This window comes from Cyrtonyx montezumae, unplaced genomic scaffold (assembly GCF_038088225.1).
Source record: "Cyrtonyx montezumae isolate F1298 unplaced genomic scaffold, pur_monq_1.0 scaffold_13, whole genome shotgun sequence".
Taxonomy (NCBI): Eukaryota; Metazoa; Chordata; class Aves; order Galliformes; family Odontophoridae; genus Cyrtonyx; species Cyrtonyx montezumae.
Window position 1 is genome coordinate 32,801,944 of NW_027071859.1, and position 25,160 is coordinate 32,827,103.

Here is a 25,160-nt window from a genome sequence, read left to right on the forward strand (position 1 = left end):
GGGCTTCATCTTTTCCTTAGGCACAGAAAGGCAAGGAGTGTTTATGACTGCCAGCAGCTGTGTGCAGATGGTGATGCACTGAACTTGTCCACAACAGTTGAAACTGTAAATCATTACATTAAATCCATTTTAGATTTAAAACACTTTTTTTTTTTTAATTCCTTCTCATTTTCACTCATCCTGGAAAATTTTTGCTCCTCTTGAGCTTGTGAGTCAAATCAAGCGAGCAGATCATTGCTTATAGTTTGTCTCCAAGTGATGAAGGGTGGAGAAAGGATTCATCATCATGCTAAGTTATGGAAGAGCTTTGGTTCCCTGAGATTTCATTGCAGTCAGTACAGAGAGATGGCAACTCCCGGCTCAAATTGCAGGTATGTGAAAGAGCTCTCTGGAAAGGCTCTTTTCTCTCCATGACTTCAGAAAGGACAGAGGTAATGAAGTCACATGTAGATGGACAACAGCTGCAGAAAAGAAAATAATAAAAAAAAGAATGACAGAACTGTTTTTTCTTGTTTTTTGTGAGTCGTTTCTCTAAGGAGAAAAACTCTCTCATATACTGCTACATTTTACAGAAGAGAAATTAAATCCCAAGAAGTAAAAGATACCTCTGTGAGCCCTGTGCTTAGCTCAGGACGCTGGAAGTTAAATGCTCTACAAGTGTGTGTTTATGTGCTTTGTACAGCGAATGCATCAGTGCTCAGACAAAATCAGGTACATAGCTCAGCTTTACACTGATAACAACTACCGCCATGTTTTGAGAATAACAGTGGGCCCTTACACACCTGCAAGGAGATCTATGGCTCATTGTGGTGCAGCTTGTACCGAGTATGTGTTTAGAGAGCTGTTTCAGGTGGAAGAGAGCAGCATGTCACAGACTGGTGCTGGGATTATGTGTCACCTGGCTCAGCTGCTCTGGGACACTCACTGACACCGTGTATCAGGTTAGGTTAATCATCTCCCACTTGGTTCCGCTTGAGCAGAGCTGTGTGCCCAGGGTAGAGATCAGTGACAAAATGAAGTCACAGAGGGAAGGGTTTACTTGCTCTGTGCTCAGCGGGTGGCACTTGCATCACGAGATGCGTAGACTTAGTGCCTGGATCTGCTAGGAATCAGAAGCTACATCTAAAAAGCAGCAACAACTCTCCAGAGATGCCCACAGCAACCAAAGCAGGCTCAGAGGGCAAGATGACAGAAACTGGCAACATGGACAGGATATTACCAGAATGGGAGGAAAACATGAAGGCTATAAAAATACCTGCTTGTTTTAGCAAGATGCCTCGGGAGAGCGGGAAAGACTTCCCTCACACCAAACAAGTGGGGACTTATTTAGTAGGCAGAATGATCAACAAGGGCTCCTTTGCCAAGGTGATGGAGGGGCTGCATGTCCCCACGGGGGAGAAGGTAAGCGCCCAGTGGGAGGGCACTGTCATTAGCCTTGCAGTGGCTTTTGTCAGAGAACTGCAGACCATTTAATCTGCAAACCACAATCTATTCAGCAAATTATCCTCTGAACCTTATCCTCATAAATTAACCTCATAAAGCGAGTTTATTGCTCATGTATAATCAGTCACATGTGTGAATATGTACTGAGTACAACTGTTTTCACAATTATAAGACAATACAGGCAACAAAGATATACTCCTTGTGAAAGAGAGTAGAGGGTATGGCACAAGGACAATTTCAAATCTGCTTTACTGGTAATCTTTGGTGAGTAATGAGGGACATGTATCTGACCCTTAAGGCTTCGGACAACACATTTTGAAAGCTTTCCACTCCAAACGCATTCACTTGTACGGCAAGACACAGATGATTTGTTGTCTCCAGATGGGCTGAAATTATACATCACAAACCCTAACTATGGAAAGGAGGATTACCATCAAATCTGGATAATTTTTTTTTTAATTTTTGCTTTCCTTACAGCTTCAGTAGCATCAGTGGTTTCCCAAACTGCAAAGGTTTTGATCCCTTGCTGTATCATGAATGGCTTTTAGACCAAATCAGGGGGGAAACATGCTAGAAAAAGAGATGTGATATGCTACAGATGAAGTTTGTATGTAGGTCTTTTGTAACTGTGAGTGTTATATATATACTGATTATTGCAGTCAGAGTGGTGTTTATGGTAGAGCTCAGCCTTCCCGCTTTGGCCTTAAAGAGAAGTGTTTTCTTCCATTGGGGATGACCACCTTGGTGATAGCAGTAATCAACACCATGACCACATCAGCTTCTCCCATATTCCAGCTTACCATCCATACATTTGAAAATTAATCTGGATTGCAAAGCTTGTTGCCTATTTACGTATACCCTATAATTTAGGTAGCCATAAAAGTCATTGACAAGAGAAAAGCCAAGCAGGATTCCTACGTGTTAAAAAACATGAAGCGAGAGCCCCGGATACACCAGATGATCAAGCACCCCAATGTTGTCCAACTTTATGAGACCCTGGAGACTGACAACTCCTATTACATGGTGATGGAGCTGTGTCTTGGTGGGGACCTCCTGGACAGAATCTGTGACAAACAGAGGCTGGCAGAAAGGGAAGTAAGGAGATACACCAGGCAGATTCTGTCTGCAGTTGGGTACCTGCACTGCCATGGGATTGTTCACAGGTAAGGTGTTTTTCCCTCTCAAAGATCAGTAAAGCAAGAAAGTGTGCATGAAAAAAAGAGAACTCTTCTTCAGAAAGAGATTTTCTTTAATTTTTCCTCACAAAAATAGTGTTTCCAAAGATAACATTATCATGTTAATAAAGCATTTTGTTTCAGTAGTTGTAGACATTAAGCTGTTATGCAGTCCTGGGGGGGGAGAGGGTAGAAAGTAACAAAATCCAAGAATGAAGGATGATGAGCACAACAAATTAACACCTTGCCACAAATATCTCAGTATTAGCTGATGACAAACTTGTATCAAGTTCAAATACTCCAGAGTGGCTATGTAAATAAATACTGATCTCACTTGGTTAGCCACAACATATTGAAACAACCAGCCATCACCCAAGACAGATTAGCAATGGAGCGAGCTGCTACTGGAGAATCACAGCTCACCAGCTGCAAAGAGAAAATCATATAGTGCGTCACATCAAGTGACCTGACACATTGGCTTTTGCATTATTGGAACAGATCATGACTTCTGCTGCTGCTGGAGTGCAAATTTTCTTCCCCCCACTATGAGCCCCAGATTGTATGCCGAGAGCAGCAGAATGAACTTCCATTTTAAGCAGAAGAAAAGGCAAGAAACAATTTTTCCCACCATTTTTTCTGGTTTTCTGTAATAATTCACAGTCAATCAGATCCTTCAATTTAAATGATAAATGCACTCATTGAGAAAGCCTCCAAGACCTAACAAGTAATCCTGGTGACTGCATCATTACAGCAACCATGAAACAAATAAGCTCTGAATGTGATGGCTCAGCATTTGCAAATGCTTTGTGTGCTAAACTTGAAATACTTGCAATTCAGCATGTAATTATTGATTTTTTTTTAATTAATAAGGAACAGACAAGGAAGAATAATTCTCTACATAGAGAATTTAAACATAGAAACAAACAGAAAACACCAGAAAACAAACGCAAGGGGCTTCATGCGTGCAGTCCAGGCTGACATCTCTAACTTGCTGGGTCCCTAGATAATCTATTCTACAGCATTTTTTCAGTGCCCACAAACATAATGTTTAAGTTCTTCCCATGACAACATTCCTCATGAATTTCACAACCCTTCTCCCTTTTCATTGCTTGGAAACAGCTCTTCCAAGTGAGCAGGAGAGTAGCCTGATTCCTTCCCCTTCTCTCTTGAACTGTTGTTATCGTTTTGCCAGGAAAGAGAGATATGTAGTGCACACTCTAAGAGCAGACAGGAGCAAAATGGTCCTAAGGAGATATGTTTGCAGGGTTATGCTCCTCAGCTCATGATCCACTGCTAGCTTTGAGGGTCACAGCAATAGCAGTGGCCATGAACTTGCAACTGGAAGCAGACTGGAATGGAGCAGAAATTTGGCCGGATATGGTGATGGCCTGACATCCTCAGCACATCCCGTGGATCTGGAAGGGCTCCCATGCTCAGCTCCAATTGCTGTGATTTAAAACAAGTCACTGCAGAGGTTAAACTAATGAGGATAATTGTGGGTGTATCCTCTTCTGAAAATAAGGCATCAGTGTTTCCAGCAAGATGAGCACAGAAATAGGAAAGTTACCTCACAAAGTGGATCTGATTTTCTCATCTAAGTACTCAGTACAGCTCAACTCTTTGCATTACTTCCACCAAAGGAAGGGAGGGATTCCCAGATGTTTTTGGAAATGGGTCTGCTCTGCACAGCTGGGGAGGTGCTCGTAAAACCAGACAGAATGATAACACTTCCATGAGGTGGATAACTGCATGCCAGTGCCTAGAGCTGTGCCTAGGGCCTCTTCATTTTACTAGAATGAAGATGCTTGGTGTCTACAATATCTCATTCCTAAGAGATGAGATTAGGAATTGGCTAATTTAATTCACTTCCGATGACATGCATGTTGCCGATTTTTGACTTTAGGATATACCTTTGAAAAAATGTATTTCCCTTTGTCTTAATGAGATACTTGATGAAAAAACTGACCAGTTTCTTAGCTATTTTTGTCCAAGCTAATATGGCCCATCAGAAATCTTGTGCCCTATTTTGACAGCTATTTTGTTCCCTGAGTTTAACTTCTGTTCAGCACAAAAATCAGCACTGATCCAACAAATGCTGATGGCTTAAATTAAGGCAAAGCCTAGTTTTTTATCCATGAAAAAGCAGAGTAGATTTTGATGCTTGAGTTACAAAATAAGTAAAAAGACAGAGCATGGCCACATTTGCCTGTTCATCCATCACACAACTTTTTGCTGTCCCTATACAAGAGGGCTCAGGCACAAGATCAAGTAAAGCAGCATCACATACTTGCACTCATCATCTGAATTCTGCTAATCATCCCTGTGTCTGCTCTAGACATGCCAAAGCAGTGAGGTAATGCAACTTAGCTTTAAAGCCTCTAATAAATATATATAAGCTAAATCATATTACCTCACAACTGAGTTGGGGTAGTGCACACACATAGCCAGCTACCATGTCCTACAGTTGGCATTTGCTAAGTGTCAGTAATCTGCCTGTGTGTACAATTTCAAATTTTTCCTGGATATTTTTTCCTGGATATTTTCCCCTCTCCCATTAAAAAAAAAAAAGCCCACATATATCCTTTTGAATCACTGCTGGACCAAAGACCTGGACAAACATCACAAGCTGCCCTCTAGGCACTCTTTCTGAAATCCCCATGGGAACAAGAAAAGTTGCATGAAGTTGCTTAAAGTTACACCATTTCTGGGAAAGTTTTCTTCAGAAAAGAAAGAATAAAATGTATTTTTGATGCAGGATAACTTCAGACACTTTGTAGATGTTAATAGCTATCATTATCAGGTTTATCAGGCAAGAGAACAAATGTTCCGTTAACTAAGTGCTCATCTGTGTTGTGGGGATCAGACCAGCAGTTGTGGGGATCCAAAGTAACATTTAATTGGAGAGCAATAAAAGTCATTAAAGTGTTTCACGGGGTGCTAAAAACGACAGAAATATCAGATCTGCAGTGGCCTGAATCCCAACTGGTTTTAAACCACGAGGTTTAGTGCACACAGTTGAGCTACTGTGGTATAAAGTTATCTTTCATCGACCTCCAAGCTTCTGAGCACTGACTGATTTGCCACTCCAGAACACACTTTATTGAAATTAAAACTTATTTAAAATTTATCATTAAAACCATTCCCATCCCATTCTAAGCCTGGGGTGGCACGTTTTCAAGTGCAACACTGTCTCAACTGGAGCCACTGAGATGAACAGATGCTCCCATAATAACAGGCATTGGGAGCACCATTACACTGCCAGTCTTCATTCCTGCAGAAGCATGCTGCTGGCTATGTGGTGCTGGTCTTCCCTACTCATGTTGTGTGCTTCTGTTCTTCCTCCCATCCCCTCTTCCTGTCTTGTTCTCATCTACACTTGCAGGTCTTTGGGCTAGCAAAAGAACTTCCTTGTACTCAGAGCTGCTTCTCAAATTTACTTTCACCTCTCTGTGTCCCCATAGAACCAAGGGATTTTCATCACTGCCAGACTCACCAGTCCCAATTTCATAAGGGGCCATGGTGGGGTCCAGCAAAGCATTGCAGGCAGCTGGACTGGATGCCAACAGCCAGCCTACACCAGCAGAGGATTCCCCTGCGTTGCAAAACATTTCAGCTGCCACTTGGGCACTCCCCACTGTGGAGCAATATTCTGTCTTTTGGTTTTAATTTGTGAGAATATAAATGTTCCCACAATAAGCCAGTAAGCCACTTAGCCAGCTAGGAGCATTCCTCCTGCAGCTCTAAGTTACATCCTCCAGTGGGGCAGCCATCCCTGGCCGGTCCTGGGTGCACGGACATCACCCTGGAGGTGGCTACACCTTCAAGTATCTTCCCCAACCTAGCTCAGGCACATCACTTGGGGCAAGGCATGGCTCTCTTCTCAGCTCCCCCTCATCGTCCCAATCCCACAAACACAATGTACTCCACAGGAAAGTAGAAATATTTAACAGTGCTCAGTGCTTCAAGCAATGACAAAAACACTCTAGGTCCAAGCATGCAGCAACTTCCTTTTTCACTCAAACAAAGAAATAAATACTATTTCTTTTCCAAAATAATGCACCAGTAGAATGGATCATTTCTAAAATGAAGAAACTATTTAAAAATACTCATAAAATTCTCCATTAAATACAGAAACTTTCCACAACATGAAAACTTTAGGATCTTGTTACAATTGTAGGCAGGGCTGTGCAGTACTATTGTTGTTATTTCAACTAAATTTTGCTAAAATATATCTGCAAGTGGCTATAGCTGGGACACCAGAAATCTTAAAGTTTGCTTTCTTTCTTCATTTCAGAGATCTGAAAATTGAAAATTTTCTTCTTGATGAGAACAACAACATCAAAATTGTTGGTATGAACATGTTAACTATGTTTTCCACTTTTTACTTTGGGTGGCTTTCAGTGACAATCCAGATGCTATTTAAAAAGCACTTTGGTATGAGGGAATTTGCAATTATTTATTTGGTATAAAGTTTATTTATATTTATTTAGTTTATTTGAGCTTTAACTAAAACATATTTTCAGGAAAACACAGCAAACAATTTTGTCTGTCATTTTCCCTACTGTATTGCTAGAGAAGCAAGAATAAAATTACAGCTTTTATGTATAGAAAGCTGTTTCTAGTAGAAATGATTTATAGAGAAAGAAACTGGGGCAAAATGCAGGTATGGGTCCACTAGCTTCTGTTGAGTCATTACTTAAACTAGAAACCTCATCATTTGGTCACTAACAGAAACTTCACTAGAGTTCTGAAGCAAACATTTATAAAAATGGGGGAATTTTCACCAAGCAGTTAACACAGCTCAGAGAAACATTAATTTTATTCTACAGAAACCACACGGAAAAATCCCCGCAAGGGAAGCTCACTTTTAGAGATGCCACGTGTTTAACCCACTGTTTCCTAAACTTTTAAAAGCTTAACACCTCTGAGAAAAAAAAAAAAAAAGGAACCAGCTCTTCATCCCAGCTTGACTGCCAGCCAATCCTGTACAATCACACCTTTTCCCCCCTGCCCTCACACGCATGCACACATACAGAGAAAAAGGCTTAAGCCAGCACATTTTACCCCACATTTACAACAGGCTCAAAGCACAGCCTGCTGAGCTAGATGTTGTAACTCAATCAGCCATGCTCACTCAGCTGTGGGGCTGAGCTTCTGTATGAGCATGCAGTCAACTGAGGCAAGCCAGAATAGGTAAACCAAACCCAACTAAAGCCAGCATACGGACTCATGACTGGGTAGCTTTGCTGTTACTGTTCCAGTAATCCATGGCACATTTGTTTGTACCCACGCAAGCAAGCTGAGATGTCACCAGATGCTAATGCTAGCTGAGCGGCTTTTGTCAGCAAATATAGCCAAGAGAAGATGATGCCTGAGGAGATGCTTACTCAGTTGGTCTCCCTTTTGTAAATGATTATAGGAGCACTCCTCCTCCTCCTCCTCTGGGCAAATCCTAGGGATTTGTTTAGGCCACCAACAGTGGCCGCTAGGCCCCATTCTCTTGATGAAAACCCCAGGCTATCTCCTGATTTGGTCACACAGCAAGAGACCCTCTATCTGGCCCTAGATGCTCAACCCACTGCTTTGGGTGTGCTGGGGTACCCATGCTATCAACCATCACGTTAGACCCACCAGTGAAGTAGCATGGACTCAGCAGTGACTCTAGCACATCTAGGTTATTTGTTTCCACTGCTCTGTATATATTTTGCCACTGCAAGTAATGGTCCCTCAGCAAACCAAACTTCCTGTAGTCCTCATTTTTCAGATATGGAAGACTGCTCTGTTACATGCAACAATCACAAAGCTCTGCCCTAAAGGCATCTGCTATACTACAAATGCTGTGCAAGGAGATAAAGCACAGTTAGCTGCACTCATAATGTGTACTGGTTTTGTATCTTTTTCCTGTCTTTGGAAGATTGGTAAAGTATTTTGAGAAGAGATTGTTTTACTTTTGTTTTTTATGGCCATCAGATTTTGGACTGAGCAATACTGTGAAGTTTGAGGGCCTCTCTCAGGAGCTGTTACATACCCAGTGTGGGAGCCCGGCTTACGCTGCCCCTGAACTCCTTGCTCATAGAAAGTATGGCCCAAAGGTGGATGTCTGGTCCATGTAAGTAGATCTAAAAATATACTTACTGAAATGCTCTCAGCACTGAATGGTTGGAATATGACTCTGATATAAATGGGTTGGGGACACTCTGCTTTAGAGTATCAACAGGGCAAGCCAGAGAGACCTCAGAGAAGGTTAGGACAAATAAGTTTTAAAATGTGCATTCATTGCAAAACACTACAGAAAAAGAATGACTGAGCAATATGCATGCTGCTCCAGAGTAACTCTGAAGGTAGGGCATCAGGCTTTAGGAACCTATTCTGAAATGACAAAGAACTTGCATGTAAGGGCCCCCCAAATGAATCTCTCGCCCTCCTGTCACTCTGGCACACAAGTTCACTTTGGAAGTCCAGTAATTAAGAATAAGCATTTACTGCCCAAGGTATATTGTCAGAAAAAAAGAACATTGAAACTTCAGTATTTCAACTAACAAACGGTAGCGTAAAGTTCAGGGTGATATCAAACCCATGATAAAAGCCAGTGGATTTCAAACAGCTCACAAGGCATGTAAGAGTAATTGCACTTTTTAACTTTGAAATGCCTCATCCCATCCCATTCCACATCTACATTGATCTAATGGATTTCAGCACTCAACATTGCACTTGATCCCAAGCCAAACCATCTCGTTTTGGACACCTGTCAGAAGAAAAGCAACAGAACTGGTATGCCCACCTCTTTGCCCATCTTCAAATATATGGAATTTCTTTCAGGAATTCTTGTCAGTCTTTCCTAAACTGTGTATCTAAAGAGGACAGAGAGTTTTAGGTTGAACTACAGTAGTGCTGGTAGCTACATTTAGACATCTAACGCAGATGTGTTACTGTATGCTCAGAAGAGAGAGATTCTGTCACCCAGAGAGAGAAATTCGGAGCATCTAAGAAACTTTTTCAATCGGATTCACAATTCTCTGTATACAGACAGAGATGCACATGCACATAAGCACAAGTAAATAATGTACGTTATTCTTCTCAAGACCTGTTTCTGACAGACATACAGTATAATAGGGTTTTGACCTAGCCATGAGCCTTATAACTCAGCTTCTTCTAAATTTACAGGATATTAATGGTACACAAAGTTAAGGATGAAGGACAAATTCTCCTGAACTACTTCAGTATGTCTGGATTTCAAGGGCACTACTCTGAATTTATTTAGACATTACCCAGATGAATCACGTCTAAAGGATGCTGTCAGCACTTAAATAGGATTATACTTATTTCACATTTCAGATGGCTAAATGAAGGCAAAGCAGTAACTTTAGAACCACCTACTGAGCTTACTCTGTTAATAAACATCACAAAACTGATCAAGGGCAGTATAAAATTCATACAAGGTCCTTGGTGTTTAGCACAGACATATCCTGAGCCTTAAATGTAAAGCATATGATGGATTAACATTGATTAGAAAGATAGTTTACTCCTATTGACATGAAATAATGAGGGATTACAGATCAACTGGATTCTGGATTTGAAGGATTCCACTGTCTGACTTTACACAGTAAGGCTGACAAGGAGTTGAGGCAGACAAATTCCTTCAGAAACACATTCAGAAAACTAACCAGATATAACTGCAATGCAGCTGAGGCTCCTAGAAGGCAACGTGGAATAGCAATGCCCATTTTGCCTACTGATGATTTTTCTGCATAAGATTTTAAAGATGTTTTGGAGAACTGGAAAATGATTAGCTGTTGTGCACAGGCTGAATTAAGTAAGCAGCTGCTGCATTCAAACTAATCCAGAGAATTTGGTGGGGTACAGAAAATGTAGTCTGTTATAGCTAATTAATGTTTGAGTCCCACTACAATTAACTACTTTGTGCATTACTGTTAACTAGTTACATTTAGTAGACAAGATTTTGAAGGACATTTTAGGACAGCAGCTCTATCCATCCCCCAGATTCTCCTTCCTTGGGGATTTCTTCACCCAACAGGCTGATGAAAAGAATTGTTGCCAGTTTAATGTACCAATTGTGTATACCATCACCAGAAAGTTAAACTGTGTGGTAGCATTTGCAGTGTTGAAAACAGAAATGTATTTAATGCTGTAATGATATTAGAGTTCCACTTGCACTGCATGCTGCTCCTATTCACCGGAGAACATAAAGTGGCTCTCTTCTTACTTTAATTCCATTTACACTTAACCCATGCCATGTTATGGGTTATAGAACTACAATCCTCGCTACTCCAGTCAACAAGCGTATCTATTCTGTGTCACTGCAATACATTTTCTTTGTATCTCTGTATGCTTTTCATCAAAGAATTCATCATGGAAGTTGTACAAAAAAAGTTGCATTCAAGGACTAGATTTATCAGAAGGTTTGATAAGGTAAGAAGAGAATGATCTCACCTAGCTCTGGCCATATAACCAAGCATCTGAGTTATGCTAGGCAGGTAGTGTCCTGCTATTGTCTGCGTAGGGAGATAGTTTATCTCCTGAAATACTTAACTCTAGACCAAATAGCTGTATTACATTGTTGTGATGACTCTATTGGAGAGGTTTATCTCCTTCCATTGATAACTACTGATGCTTACGTTTTAGCTGCTTAAAGTAATGCAAATACTAGTCTAGTTCTAGCAATGAAAAGAATTAATCCACAGTTTTCTAGTTCAACGCAATCCAGCTCAACAATTAGGACAGGACAGGACAGGACAGGACAGGACAGGACAGGACAGGACAGGGTAGGGTAGGGTAGGGTAGGGTAGGGTAGGGTAGGGTAGGGTAGGGTAGGGTAGGGTAGGGTAGGGTAGGGTAGGATGGGACGGGACGGAATGGAACGGAATAGGTTTGTTTCAGTTGGTAGGGACCATCAAAGATCACTAAATCAAACTGCCTGACCACTCCAGGGTCAACTAAAATTTGAGGTATTTTATTAAGGACATTATCCAAATGCCTCTTGAACACTGACAGCCACGGGACATCAACAACCTCTCTAGGTTGGAAGCCTGTTCCAGTGTTTGACGGCTTTCACAGTAAAGAAATTTTTCCTAATGCCCAGTCTAAGCATCTTCTGGCACAGCACTTCGCCACTTCCATATGTTATGTCATCAGTTACAAGGAGCAGAGCCCAGCACCTCCCTCTCCATTCCTTGGGAATATGCAGAAAGCAACGTCACCTCTCAGCCTCCTCCAGAATGGACAACCCAAGTGTCCTCAGCCTTCCTAAGGCTTGGTCATCATGCTAGCAAAGTGTTACTATTTTGCAAGAGTTAAAACTTTAAGCCTCTAGCCAACAGCAAGCTGTTACCAAATGAATGCCTTCTAGGTGTAAGTCACACCTAATTTAGCAATCCGAGCAAAGCAAGAAGAATTGAATTACTATTTGGAACAGGATCTACCAGATCAGTTGCAGCTTCGTGTTGTCACTCAGTCTTGAAACAGAAATACTTTATTCTGATGGGCTGGGTACACCGCACTAACACTTCAATGAGTTTGTTTAAAAAATAAACAGCAAATTTCCACTTTCAACAGTGCAGGCCTTCCAGTCGCTCAGTGTAGAGACTGTTTTATGCACACTTCCCACAGTTTTCTTTTATCGATAAAACAACATCTACTCATGAGAAAAAGTGTAAGATGTCTTCTCAGTACAAAATTTATGTTTGGAGATGATAATTTGTAAACTTATTCTTGACACTGAAGTCAAATCTCCAAAACCAGTCTCACAGCACTGTCTTTTTTTTTTTTTTTTTTTTAAGGATATTCATTAGCATTATATAAAGCTCTAATGTTTGGGGTTTTTTTTCTTTTACAGAGGTGTTAGCATGTTTGCTATGCTAACTGGCACATTACCCTTCACAGTGGAGCCTTTTAATATCAAGCAACTACATCAAAAGATGGTAATTGGAGAAATCAGCCCAATTCCACCAGATATCTCCCCTGGTAATGGACTCATTCTTTTTTTATAAAGAATACTAATGTGTATATATATAAGGTGTAATTCATGAGATAGATTTATCAGTACTATAAACTTCTCTCTGGCAGACAGTACAAAACTTCTAGTTTGTTTGTTTTCTCTTAGAAATAACTTAAGCGTCTTAGACAAGATCTGTGTCTGACAGCCTGGTAGGAAGATGAAGATGCTGTCTCTTTTCAAAAGACCACTGTGCTTGGTTCTTATATAGGTGGAATAAAATGCATATTACTTTTACACAAGAAGACAAAAAAAATTTACTCCCACAAAGCTCAGAATTCCCACACACCTCTGGCTTTAGTCCCAGTTTTCTCTACACCTGGACTGGCATCGTCTCTGTTGATCATCACAGAGTATGGCAGCTTCTCACAGCCCCTTTATATCCTGCACTTTCAGTGATACAAGCAGAAGGCTGAGAATGAGCCTGGTCTTGCCTAGCTGTCTACCAGCTTAAGTTCAGACCCCCCCACCACTTTGAGTAGCTTTGCTCTGACATTAAGCAAGAATGAGCAGGGGAACCAAGATGAGCTGCAGTGACTGCCTGCGGCCAAGCACTGGGAAGCAGGAGACAGTTCCAGGATGAGCTAGCTGGATCTAGTCTGCAGTCACAATATTAAGATAAAATAATAATATAATTTCTTTTTCTCCCCCAGTAAGTGGCATGAGGATATCTACTCTAGCTGTCTAGAATATTTGTACATTAAACTCCCATTTATCTTTCTTTGGAGATTGGCTACCAGACAGCAGATCCATTTTTCTACAAGCTCTCTACTGTCGCAATTATAGCATTTCTGATTTTTCTTATTTATGCTATTGTTCTAGCTGCTACTAATAAATACATTATCTCTGTTTTTCAACAAAGCCCACACAGTCAGTGGAAGATTGTGGATAACTCCATTGTTCCCTTGTCCACTGGGAATTCAGTGGGACAGCAGTAGCACAGTATTGCATGCTTCAGATCTAAGTTCTTCTGAAGGAGATTACAAAGTAATAGGAGTGTTATGTCCCCAGTTTAATGCTCACTTACTGTTTTGCTTATTTTAAAGAATCCCCAAGGAATGTGGAAGAATTTGGTAGAGTTTTCTCAAAAATACATACATACATACATAAATTACTTTGTGCAGTATTGGAACTAGTTGGCCAACATATGGGAACATTTAAGCTTGCCCTGACCCAACACTAGGAAGCCAAAGCACAATATGTTATCTGGGCACAGGGGTGCACCTCCCTCCTTCCATACAGTTTTATCAATGTGATTAGTTTCTTTGTTGGACAAAATAACTTCATGTGCCCGTTCACAGAACCTTGATCATGTGCTGAGTGTGCACAATGCTGCAGTTGATTACTGATGCTATCATCAGGATAAATTGGATAAATCAAGTAAATCGGGAAGCAAGGTCCAGCACCGCGTCCATAGCAGCATCCACATGTCCACATCTTCCTTCCTGACAGGGCCCATACTGTCCAACTTATTCAGACATACCTGGAAACACAGGGGCACCACATGGGACCACAGAAACCTCAGGAGAACTGGAGTTGTTTTAGAGAGCAGGTAGCCCTACAGGGTGGATTTTAGTTTAAGTTCTTACAGTGTAGAGAAGCAGGGAATGTGCTACATTTCTGAAGAAGGAAAATGTTGACCTGACTGAATAATCAGGGTTTACTGGAATTATACGATTTCATCCAAATCCTGTGCAGGAGCTGTACAGTTTATGCAGTCCTTACTTGAGCCTGACCCTGTTAAGAGGCCTGGAGTCAAAGAAGCAATGAAAGACAAATGGTTGAACGAAGGTTTCACCAAGAAAATCCTGAACACTACTACCAGTGAGAACAGGTAATAAATTTCACATCTCCCTCTTAGCCCAGGTTTTCAGGATCTGAGGCTTGGGGAGGGCAGAACTGATGGTTTTTTTAAGGTTTTGTTTGTTTAGAAACTGGTTCCAGGCTGTCCCAAAATGCTAGAATTTTATTTCAGAAAATATGTCAACTTTTCTAACCATAGGTAAATTTTATATGAGAGAAAACATTCTTATTAAACTGCTTATATCCATCGTATAAGTAATATTGCTCCTGACATGCCTCGCTGGTGCCACTAATTTCTGGAATTTGCTTTTAATCCTTTCCTGCCTAACAAGGTCTCAGATTCCTACCTGAAGGAATGATATTTTTATTTTACACCGAAGTTCCTGTCATTCTAAAGACTTCTATTCTCATCCATCTTCATAATTGGACATAATTAGTCTTCACTTTTTCTTAGCATGTTGTCTACCATAAGTCATAGCCAGCGCAATTGGAAACTTATCTCATCTTGATGAGGTTGCTCTGCTCTCTGAGAACTGTGCCCATCTCTGACCCTCCTAATGGCAGTTCCCATTAATCTCAAAGTTGGACCACCTGAGGTCCCTTCCAATCTCTATGGTTCCATGATTCTATGGACAAGTTTGAAAATATGTCTTCACTGCTTTAGAACCCACAGCTGCAGTATTTATGAAACTACTCACAGCATCCTGTGAGTAAATTATTTCTCATTATAACATAACTAGTTTAATTTTGCTATTTCATATCACTAAGAATAAAAATCATCCCATACTTTCCATAGGGTTTTATCTTTTTGTCCTTTAAGGTTTTCCTGCCTTTGAGGCTCTTCATGTCTTCTGATGTCCCTGCTATCTCCCTCTGTTAATCCATTTGAGAACCCAAATATACACACCGTAATGAGAAAAAGTTGTTTTTCACCTTCTAATTTTCAAGCTTAATCCCAGTGGGTGTCCTTTCAGAGTAATCACTTGTATCAACAATAAGGCATTTAACACTACAGTCAAAAAAACTCAGCCCAGCAGCGAGGTTAGAACAGCCAGGTGCAGTGTTTCTGCACAACAATGTATTGCACTGTGCTTATCTAAACTGCAGCCACCTCTAGATGCAGCAAGAAGAGTACCTTGCCAGCTTTTAGTAAATCTTGATAGTGTGCCTGGCTGCACTGTTTGTGTTGAAGTATTTTTTCCTGTTTCAGACTTTGCCTCAGTGAATTGAATCCTGTTGTTTTAAACTATATGACAGAAATGATGGAATTCAGTTTTTCAGAAGTTACCCAAATTTTAATAAATAACAAACCCTCTTCTGCCATGGCTTCTTATTGCTTATTGCTGAAGAAACTGCTCAGGTACCAGAAATCACACAGAAGAACCCAGGTAAGACATGATGATCATGATATGCACAGTGTTCTCTCTACATTTCTCTTACAAGGAGCATTGCTACAGCCATGCAGCATCTAGGAAAACATGGCAGGATGCAGAATGGAGACAAAACCTACCCCAAATGGTAAAGTAATTGCAGATCTAGTCTTTGGAAGACTATTCTAGTATTCTCAGCAATGATTATTTTAAAAGATTTTTTACATAAATAAATAAATATATATATTAATGGGTTTGGGGTTTGTTTTTTTTTTGTTGTTGTTTTTTTGTTTTTTTTAATGAGCTGCTGGTTGTAATGGGATTGAGAAATAATTTGCTTTACATAAAAGATTATTTTTCCTTTGGGAAAAGGAGCATTAGCATCCCAGTGACATTACCATCCCTTCTGTTTCAGACTGCTCCAAGCAGGTATGGTCCAAAGTCTGGGGAGGTGGGTGAAGAACTATGAAAACGGTAAAATCATTTGCCAGTATCTTTTTGGCACTTTTTCCACTGTATCTTACCCCTGGACTCCAGCTTTGACTCACTCAGGGACATGGATGAGATCAGAGGGAACAAACATTTTTTAAAATAAATTGAAAATATTATGGTAATCGCTAGAAAGGCCACAACTAGTTAAAAAGGCTGTAAGCTTTTCTTTTACAACCGTCTCCACTCAGGGGTTCACAGCTCAGTCATAAAAATTTTGCTTCAGGCAGAAACTGGACAGACAGGAAGCCAAGTTCCAGCTTCTAACACACAAGTGCAGTGGGAAAAGTTTCAGCTACAGAACAACACACATCAGCGATTAGCCTCCCATTCAAAACCTTCACCCTGGAGAAGCTGTATTTTGAGAAGGTCCAGTTGACTCCTCCAGAAATTATTTAGATGAGCTTGAGCAGATCCAGATCCCCATCCCAACACACAGCCCCAAGGTAGCAGCAGCCTGAGTAGTGTTTGCAGGCAGAGCCATAATTCAAAAATATGAGTAGGGGAGTGTGTGCGTACATAGGGGGAGGAGGCTTCCTTCACGTATCTGGCTTTTTTCCTATCATAATTTTAAACTGAGTCCACTAAATCACAGGTCAGACAGAAAGAGCTGTGTTGTCAAGGCTGTGGACCAGTTCTCTTGAAACTCTGGATATCAAGTTGATTTACAGCCCTCAGAGATGGAACCTTATGGATAAGTGGCAGCATTTCAGATCCTCTGCCACTTTTTCTAGAAGGGCAGGGCAGCGGGCAAGTGCATAAAGCAGGGTCCAAACCAAGAAGCAGTCTGTGATGCTTCCTGCCATCCGGAACCAAAGGGTCCTCTGCAAGGCAGAGGGACAAGTGGAATTCAGACAGACTCAAAAATGGTTCTAGCTGTTGACTAATAATGGTATGGATTATTGTTTTGAAGTCTCAGTATATGTATGTTGTCCAATCAGGCTTAAGATTTTGGTAGAAAAAGGAGGAAAGGAGGACAAACTTAAGAAAGGCATGACGAGTTCTTTTCCTCTGATGAAAAATTGTGGCAGATTGGAATCTAACATAAACAATACTTTGTAATATCTGATACTAGGAGAATACTGGATACCTTTCCCTGTCACTGAAGGCTTGTTTCCTGTTTTTTACAATCACAGAGTTTGTAAATGATACCGTTAAACTAAAAAACTCACAACCTGCTACCAATCAGAGCAACACTGAGAGTACTATTTAGAGGTTATTGTTAACTAGGAGTTTTCATAACATTGTTTCTTCCCCCAAATATTCACTCTACATTGTTTGTTCCTTAATTTTATCCTTCTAATCCCTCTTATATTCTTTTGCATTATGAAAATTAGTATTTTTCCCTTGTTGGCAGTTAGGCTCTGCAAGCAGTTGTAGTTAACAATGATCACCTCTCAGAAGCTTTATATTCAAGCTTTATTGATTCTTACTAAAGAGCTCTTTCAAACAATGATGACCAGTGCTGCTGCCTCCTTGCCAGTTTCTACAATAGTACTCCAACTGCCTAGAAAAGCTGAGGTTCAGACCAAAAAAAAGTGTGGGAATGGGGAAGGCCGGCTAAGATACCAAGCAGAGCTTTCTTGCTCTTATTTTTCCAGTATTCTCTGTCCTGTTCTTCAGCAAAAGCTCCTTCACACATACATTGACATAAAGACAAAACTTAGCCCAAAGCATAAGTGGAGTAAATTGGAAAAAGAAAGAAAGGCTCTGGTGGGGCATCAGCCCTAGGAAAGATTCTTCTCTTTGGTTCAGAAGAGGCCAAGCACGGGCAACTCCATAGCAGGTTGCCATGCCTGCCTCATCTCCTGGCTGTGGCTGCAAAACAGAGTGAAAAGTGTGAGGATGTCAACAGAGGGTGAGGGGGGAGGTTCCCCACTTTTTTTTCACCTTCTAGTTGAGCCCCTGGTAATAGTACTAGAGTTAATTACAACAGCATGGGTATTCGAAAGTTTTACTTCAAATTATGCCAAGGATATTTCAAAATGGATAGATGGATGTTCTTTTTGTTATGTATAATGCCAGCTATTCGCTATTTATTACTAGCAGTGTGTGAGCCGTCATTAAACCACACAACATTGTTTCAGCTTTCCAGAACTTGCAAACGTATGCATCTGCTTTAACTTTATGGAGTTCAACAACAACTTGTGAGCATAAAATTAATGCATAAGCATTTGCTTTTGCATCTAAATGAGTGCCAATTTAAATCTGAGTGAAGCAAGTAACAGCTAACAAATTTGCAGGTAAAACCAAGCGCTGGAAAACAAACCGTGGTAAAGGACTGTAAAGAATATCATGTATTCTTGTCTGCCTATGAAAAGAGATGTTGATGGAGAGCTAACATTTGTAAAGGAACACAAGCAAACTGAAAACCTTCCCCTCAGCTAATTGTTGAGAAAATAGTCATCCGGCTCCTCTGAAAGTTCTGCCCGTAAAGAACCAAATATATCAAATATCAACACAAATGGAAAAGTATTTGTGTTCATGACAGTACTCATGAATAGCACACAATAAAAGCTCTACCAGTACAATCAGAGCAAAACATGTTTGGTATTCAAACACATATTCATAAACCACCATGTTCAGCTCATTCTAGGCAGCAGACTGGGCTGTGATTTTTAACACAGTACCAAAGAAATGTACAATTTCCTGGGGACAAATTTTTAGCAGCAATTCTACAACTGGAAAAAAAAAAATCTGTGGAAATTATTTTTCACGTAGAAAAAAAAAATCTGTGTTGGGGGAAACAGTGTGAGTCATTGTGTTTGCAGCTCCTCCTTGTATACACAAGCTAACATTTGTACATGCAAATAATAGTTTTGTTGGATGCAAACAGATGGGATTCTCATTTTCCTGGGTGCAATTAGAGAAGTCTGCTGAAAGCTTGACCCTGAAAAAGGCATAAGATCCTTTCCATGTTCAAATTTGAGCCGTAAGTCATTGGATAAACTTAAAACACAGCCTGTCCTTTTATGCATCGTAATTTCTCCAAGCAATGTATTTACATTTTATGTGTTCTGTTGTAGAAGAGGGAGCCTTAATGATTACAATTTGCCATCCAGAACTTTATAGCTAGTCCTTGCAGAAAATAGCATTTCTGCCAAAAAGCTTCCTGCCCAGGTGCTTAACCAATTAGCTCCTAAGAGGTCTGGCAGTAAAAGCAGTCATGGCAAGTTTTCTGATATACTGTATATAAGGTGACAGCTTGCAAAATGTAAGATGAAAATTTGTTTTCTTAACTAGCAGCGTGTAAAATCCTGGGGGACTATTTGATTGCATAGCCTAAAATGCTTATGACATCTCCAATTCCCAGCTGATCTGGTGTGGTTTTAGCAATATGTTGTCAACTTTAACATATTGTATTTCTTCTTATAAATACTTAAAAAATAATTTCCTTGATTGTGATTGGGTGCTGCAAATATCTAGGAAGGATGGAGTAACCCCAAAAGCATGAGTTCTGGGGCCCTTAAGAGTTTTCCAAACATTTTTATAACTCATAAAATACATGCAAACTTTCAAAAGCACCTCTTTTCCAAAATTACTCCCACTTTTCTTCTGATGGCTCAATATATTAAAAACGTATCATTCACAAGGGGAATGTTTTTCTATGAAAGAATGAAAGAAAACCATTTTTTCCTGAAGCAGTAATATTGTATGAGGTGGGGATGCCAATGAAAAGATCAAAACTCACTACAGATAATCTTTGAAGTGGCAGATATGTCAATAAAGTGGGTCTGTCAGAGATGATACAGAAAATGTGCAAAAATAAGTCTTGGTACTGAACTGGAATATCCATGTAGATAATTAATGCGCTGCAGAAACATCTTTTTCAAGAGGGCCAGCCTTAGGGGAAGAAGGTCTTAGAGGAAAAAGCACATGGTACAGAATATTGTGTCCAGTTCTGGGCTCCCCAGTACAAAAAAGACAGGCATCTCCTTGAAAGAGTTCAGTGGAGGGCCACAATGATAATAAAAGGGTATGGAACGCCTTCCATATGAGAAAAGGCTGAGAGACCTGGGTCTGTTCAGCCTTGAAAAAAGAAGATTCAGAGGGGATCTGATCCATGTCTACAAATATCTAAGGAGCGGGAGGCAAAGGGATGAGGCTGGACTCTTCTCAGCAATGTGTGGTGATAGGATGAGGGGAAATGGCCACAAACTGAAACAGGAAGTTCTGTATAAATGTGCGTGGGAACTTCTTCCCAGTGCAGTGACGGAGCAGTGGCACAGCTGCACAGAGAGGTGGTGGAGTCTCCTTCTCTGGAGACGTTCCAGACCCGCCTGGATTCCTACCTGTGCAACCTGGGCTAGGGAGCTGCTTTGGCAGGGAGCTGGACTCTGTGATCTCTAGAGGTCCCTTCTAGCCCCTACAATTCTATGAGTCTGTGATAGCTCATCATGGGGCTTCGTTCTGTAGCAGGACATTTATGTGGATTTTCATGAAAACTCACTGTGTCCTGTGCAGTGGGAGGAAGGGTCTATCAGTCCACATGCAGCGTCATTTGAAGAACCTCAGGCATGGGGTATGCTCAGAGGAACAGTTGGTTTGTGGAAATAGGGTCTGTGTATAAGCAAGATTTCCCATTACACGTTGAACTGTAATGTCCTTTGAAGTTCAAAGTGGCTTTTTTCTTTCATACTAATCAAATGCTGTTTGATAATTTTGCAGAGGGAAAGCACCATAGAAAAACACAATAATAATTCCAATAAACATGTGAATGAGGAGTCAGAAATTCCAATTTCCCAGCAGGCTGAAATGGACACTCTGGAAAATCTCAGAAATAATGACAGTAAGACTTTCCCTTCGGTAGTAACCCTGGCAATGCCAGATGCGATTCAACAAGATGAGATTGTAATTACATCTGAAAACCAGGAACAATTGACAAAAGGTACTACTCTAAAATACAGTCTTAGCATCTCAGCGTAAAAGAGTTCTAGGATATATGTCTGGGAAAAATAAAAGAGAACACAGTTCCTGAAAATGCCATAGAAATATCCTTTCACTTTGAAATGACAAATATTTTGAGCCATTGTCTCCTACCCTCAAGTTTGGTTATTTATTTAATGCTACTCAGGTGGAAAAAAAATAGCAAGACAATAACTGATCTAATTTATATTCTGCAGGTTCTGTTTACAAATAATTGTTCATCATTATGCAGGTTAATTGCTACAGTGCCTCCAAAAATAGACATTCATCAGTTAAAATAATAATAATGATAAAAAGAAATTATTTAAATTCCCAAGCTAAATGTGTACGGGGTAAGAGTCACATTCAAGAAGATGTTCCACTGACTTCCATGGCATCATTTTTAATAGTCTTTAAAAACATATGTAGATGCCTAATAGTGGATGATCAAACTTCAGATCTGAACATAGACCTATATCTGCTCCAGTTACTGCATGCGCACATCTATTTACATATGACATATAGTTAAATTAATTGGATAAATAGCCACAGAAATATGAAGGTATGATGGTCACCAAAACTAAGCCAGGCAGCTTTATGCAGAGATGTTCATTTAAGACTGTTCATTCAATCAGAAAATTTCTGGTTTCTTACCCTTAGATGATATATACATATATTTAATCTCAAGTGCAAAATTGTATCTCATGTCAAGACTTGTTCTTATTTATTCCTTTACAAGTGCTCTGTCTACAATCATATATTTTCTATTTGTGACAAAGCTGATTTGATATTAATGTTATTTTTCTTCATTGCAGCAAAAGCCAATCTGACTTATCCTATATTCTATTTAGTTTCCAAGTTTGCAGACAGAGAGTTGGTTCATCTTGGACCTCCTACATCATCAAGCAAGAGTACGCTACGTGAATCGACATATCAGCCACTTTTGGTCTTTCAGGAGAATCTGAAGGATTTTGAGGACTTGGCTGAAGCCAGAAAATCATGTCTCCAGGAAGAGAAATCACAGACCACAGTAGCAAACAACCAACCTCCTTCTTCAAATATCCAAGCAATGACAAGCACAAGCAAAGTACCTCCCCGGTCACTGATGGAAAACAGAACTATTACCAAGAGTCCTTTGCCTCAGCAGGACATTAGGTTTAAAGACCTTCTGAAGGCAGTAGATGACAGTATTTCCATGCCAATACAATGGCACCCTGGTAAAGAAGGCACCAACCACCTAATGACTGTCTCTCCCCAGTTCTCCCCTCTTCCCAGGCTGCAACAAACTGCCCTGAGAGAAACCAAGGCTAGAAAGCTTTCCAGGCTAGGCGGATCACAGCAACATACAAATATCTGCCCGCTGATTTTAGTCAATGGTTCAAAACCACCAGCCTTCCCCATGTCCCATGAGCAAATGCTTACTGTAAGAAGTATGAAGCAGTCTAAAGAAAAAACAACTTATTGCTGCAACAGGAAAGCTAAGAAAAACTTGAACCAACTCAGACACACATCTAAAACTACAGACATAAGTCTTCCAGCTTTATCTCCACCATGCCAAGCCAGGCTGGGGGAAAAAGCAGAGATTTTAAAGTTAAATTTTGCATAAATAAAGCACTCACAGAGCATCAAAAGAAAACAAGTGGAAAGAGTAGAAAAGAAATAAGGATGGTCAGAAACCAAGGGAGATGTAAAAGGAAGGAGAGACTTATCAAATCCTAACATGTGACACCTCAAAACACAAAGAAGGATATTATGTGCCTCCTCTGATTGCTATCACATATTGGGTTACAAATTTTTTTGGAGCACACCAAAGATGCAGAAGAATAAACACCACTGTAACAGGACGGCATCCAGCACATGTAAGTGAAAAAGAGCAGACAGAAGATATGTTTTTAAGGATTTTGAATCAATACATGCATTGTCCCAAATGTGTGTTGTTTGTGCTTATGCACACCATTCAGGAAATAAAGCTGGTCAGGCAGTTTTTATTAAGCTGTGAACATAATGCAAAAGGTAAACAAGAAGCAGTGATGAAAGAATAATAGATTTTTTTAATTGTCTTAATAAACAGAGTAGCCACGGCCCTGGTTTTACTTACTTATCATCTTTGATTGTGTGCATTCTAATTAATGGAGACTATGCAACATATCTTCCCTGAAAGGAACAAATCCACACTTTTTCCTTGTAAATGTAACAACCTAATTACAACTGCATATTTGCAATCATGTGCCTTTGCAGCATTTGTTCCTTACTATTGAAAACATGCATTTGCTTTCAATTTCAAGTATTTACACTTCTTAATTATGTTTTTATAGCACTAAACTTGGAAGGTGAGTCTGTCCTCAAATCAGTTTATATAAATTTACATCTCTCAACTTCAACAGATTTGAGCTTAGTTCACTACACCAGAGATGAAGATATGCTGGGACTCCTCACATTTGCAAGCTTACATGTAGAAGACATGCCAAAGGTTTCCAATTAATGCTAGGCGGTACTTGGGAATCATTTGGGTAGTCATCCCTACAACTAAATTCATCTAAATTCATGACATTGCTTTTTGCTTAAGCAACCACAGATTTTAATGAGTTCTATGCATATTGTTCTTGTTCATAATTTTACAAATCCAATTTTAAGTATTGCAAAAGTCCATTACAATTTAATGGCTTAGATTTTGCTCAGTTTATCTGATTCACTTTCAAATGGCGAATGAAGTAGTTGTGGACTGTAGGAGTATGTACCTTCTAATCACTGGGTTACAGAAAGAAACCAGAGGGGAAGGAAGGAACCATGGTTTCTGGATGGGCAAATGGCAAGCAAGCACATACCTGGCACTTGCTTTATGAGCTCGAAAGCTAATGAGTAGCACAGAGACTGTGGTACTACAAAAATCAGAACCTGGAGGTAGCTGAGTGATTCTCAGATAAAGTTTTTCTCAGAAAACCTGGTTTCCTCAGAATTTATTCAATCTTTGTGTCTTAGCATTTTCAGCTTTGCATCTGCCTCAGAAAATGCTTTTTGTTTGAATATACAGTTTGACACAAATGGTTTCAGCTGTAAGTAGACATTTCAATTTACTATTTCCTTTCACAATACTGAAGTGCTTCAGTCTGACCATAAATGTCCAAAAGCTTTTTCCTCCACATCATTTTTTTCCATGAAAAATTTCTTTCCTTGACACTTTCTAATATTTTGTCTTTATCCCTGAATTCCAGATGACAATAGCATCAAAATACTCTAACTTTTCCACTGAGTTGAAATTCCATTTTCCAAACAGCTCTACCATTATCTTCCATCTCCTGCGAGAGCTCTTAGTGAGAGGACAGCAAGAGAAGCTCCTCCTTTACCAACTCACTCCACATGTGTCTACGTGAGTGCCAAGGAGATGACAGCCACAAGAGAACACCCAGTCCCCATTTCAGCTCCTGACTAAAACAAAGCCCAGGAAGATCAATGTTAAGGGAATGAAAGTCTTTGTGAGGTCCATGTCACCTCTCTCTAGTTTTTCTATCCTCGAGGCAACATCATTTCTTATTTCCAGGATTGTTTTACTAAAAATAAAGGAATATTAACAATATGCCACCTTCTGCCTTGCTTGGCCCTCTACAGGTCACAATGTGGGAATAAAAGTTTCTTTGATACTCCACATCTACGTATTGCTTTTTAGACATCATGTGGAGAGAGATTTCATTCCTTTCCTTTCTATACAGGTATTGAAGTGCTAGCTTCAACCTGGCCTCCTCCCAACTTTCTCCAACACCACTGAAAAATGTTATCTGTAGCTAGCACAGAGTGGCCATATCTGAACAGGAACCCTCATCTTCCACACAAACTAACACTTTGAAATAAAATCTGCCTTACTCTGAATGAGTGTGGTTAATGGGTTAATGCCATACATGCTAGTCCTGGATCCTGTGTTGAGCTTGGAAGGAGCAGGAAGCACTATGCCTTATAGGCGAGGATGGA

General features: G+C 40.1%; 1 protein-coding gene across 1 annotated transcript; it reads left to right on the forward strand.

Moving 5' to 3' along the window:
- Window positions 1–1,203: 1,203 nt before the first annotated feature.
- LOC136044889 (hormonally up-regulated neu tumor-associated kinase-like) lies at window positions 1,204–23,679 on the forward strand. The gene is made up of 10 exons (XM_065730401.1): window positions 1,204–1,401; window positions 2,314–2,606; window positions 6,913–6,968; window positions 8,589–8,727; window positions 12,472–12,599; window positions 14,329–14,464; window positions 15,644–15,821; window positions 20,961–21,180; window positions 22,013–22,414; window positions 23,582–23,679. The coding sequence occupies exons 1-10, from the start codon at window positions 1,204–1,206 to the stop codon at window positions 23,677–23,679; spliced, it is 1,848 nt and encodes a 615-aa protein (XP_065586473.1).
- The last annotated feature ends 1,481 nt before the right edge of the window (window positions 23,680–25,160 follow it).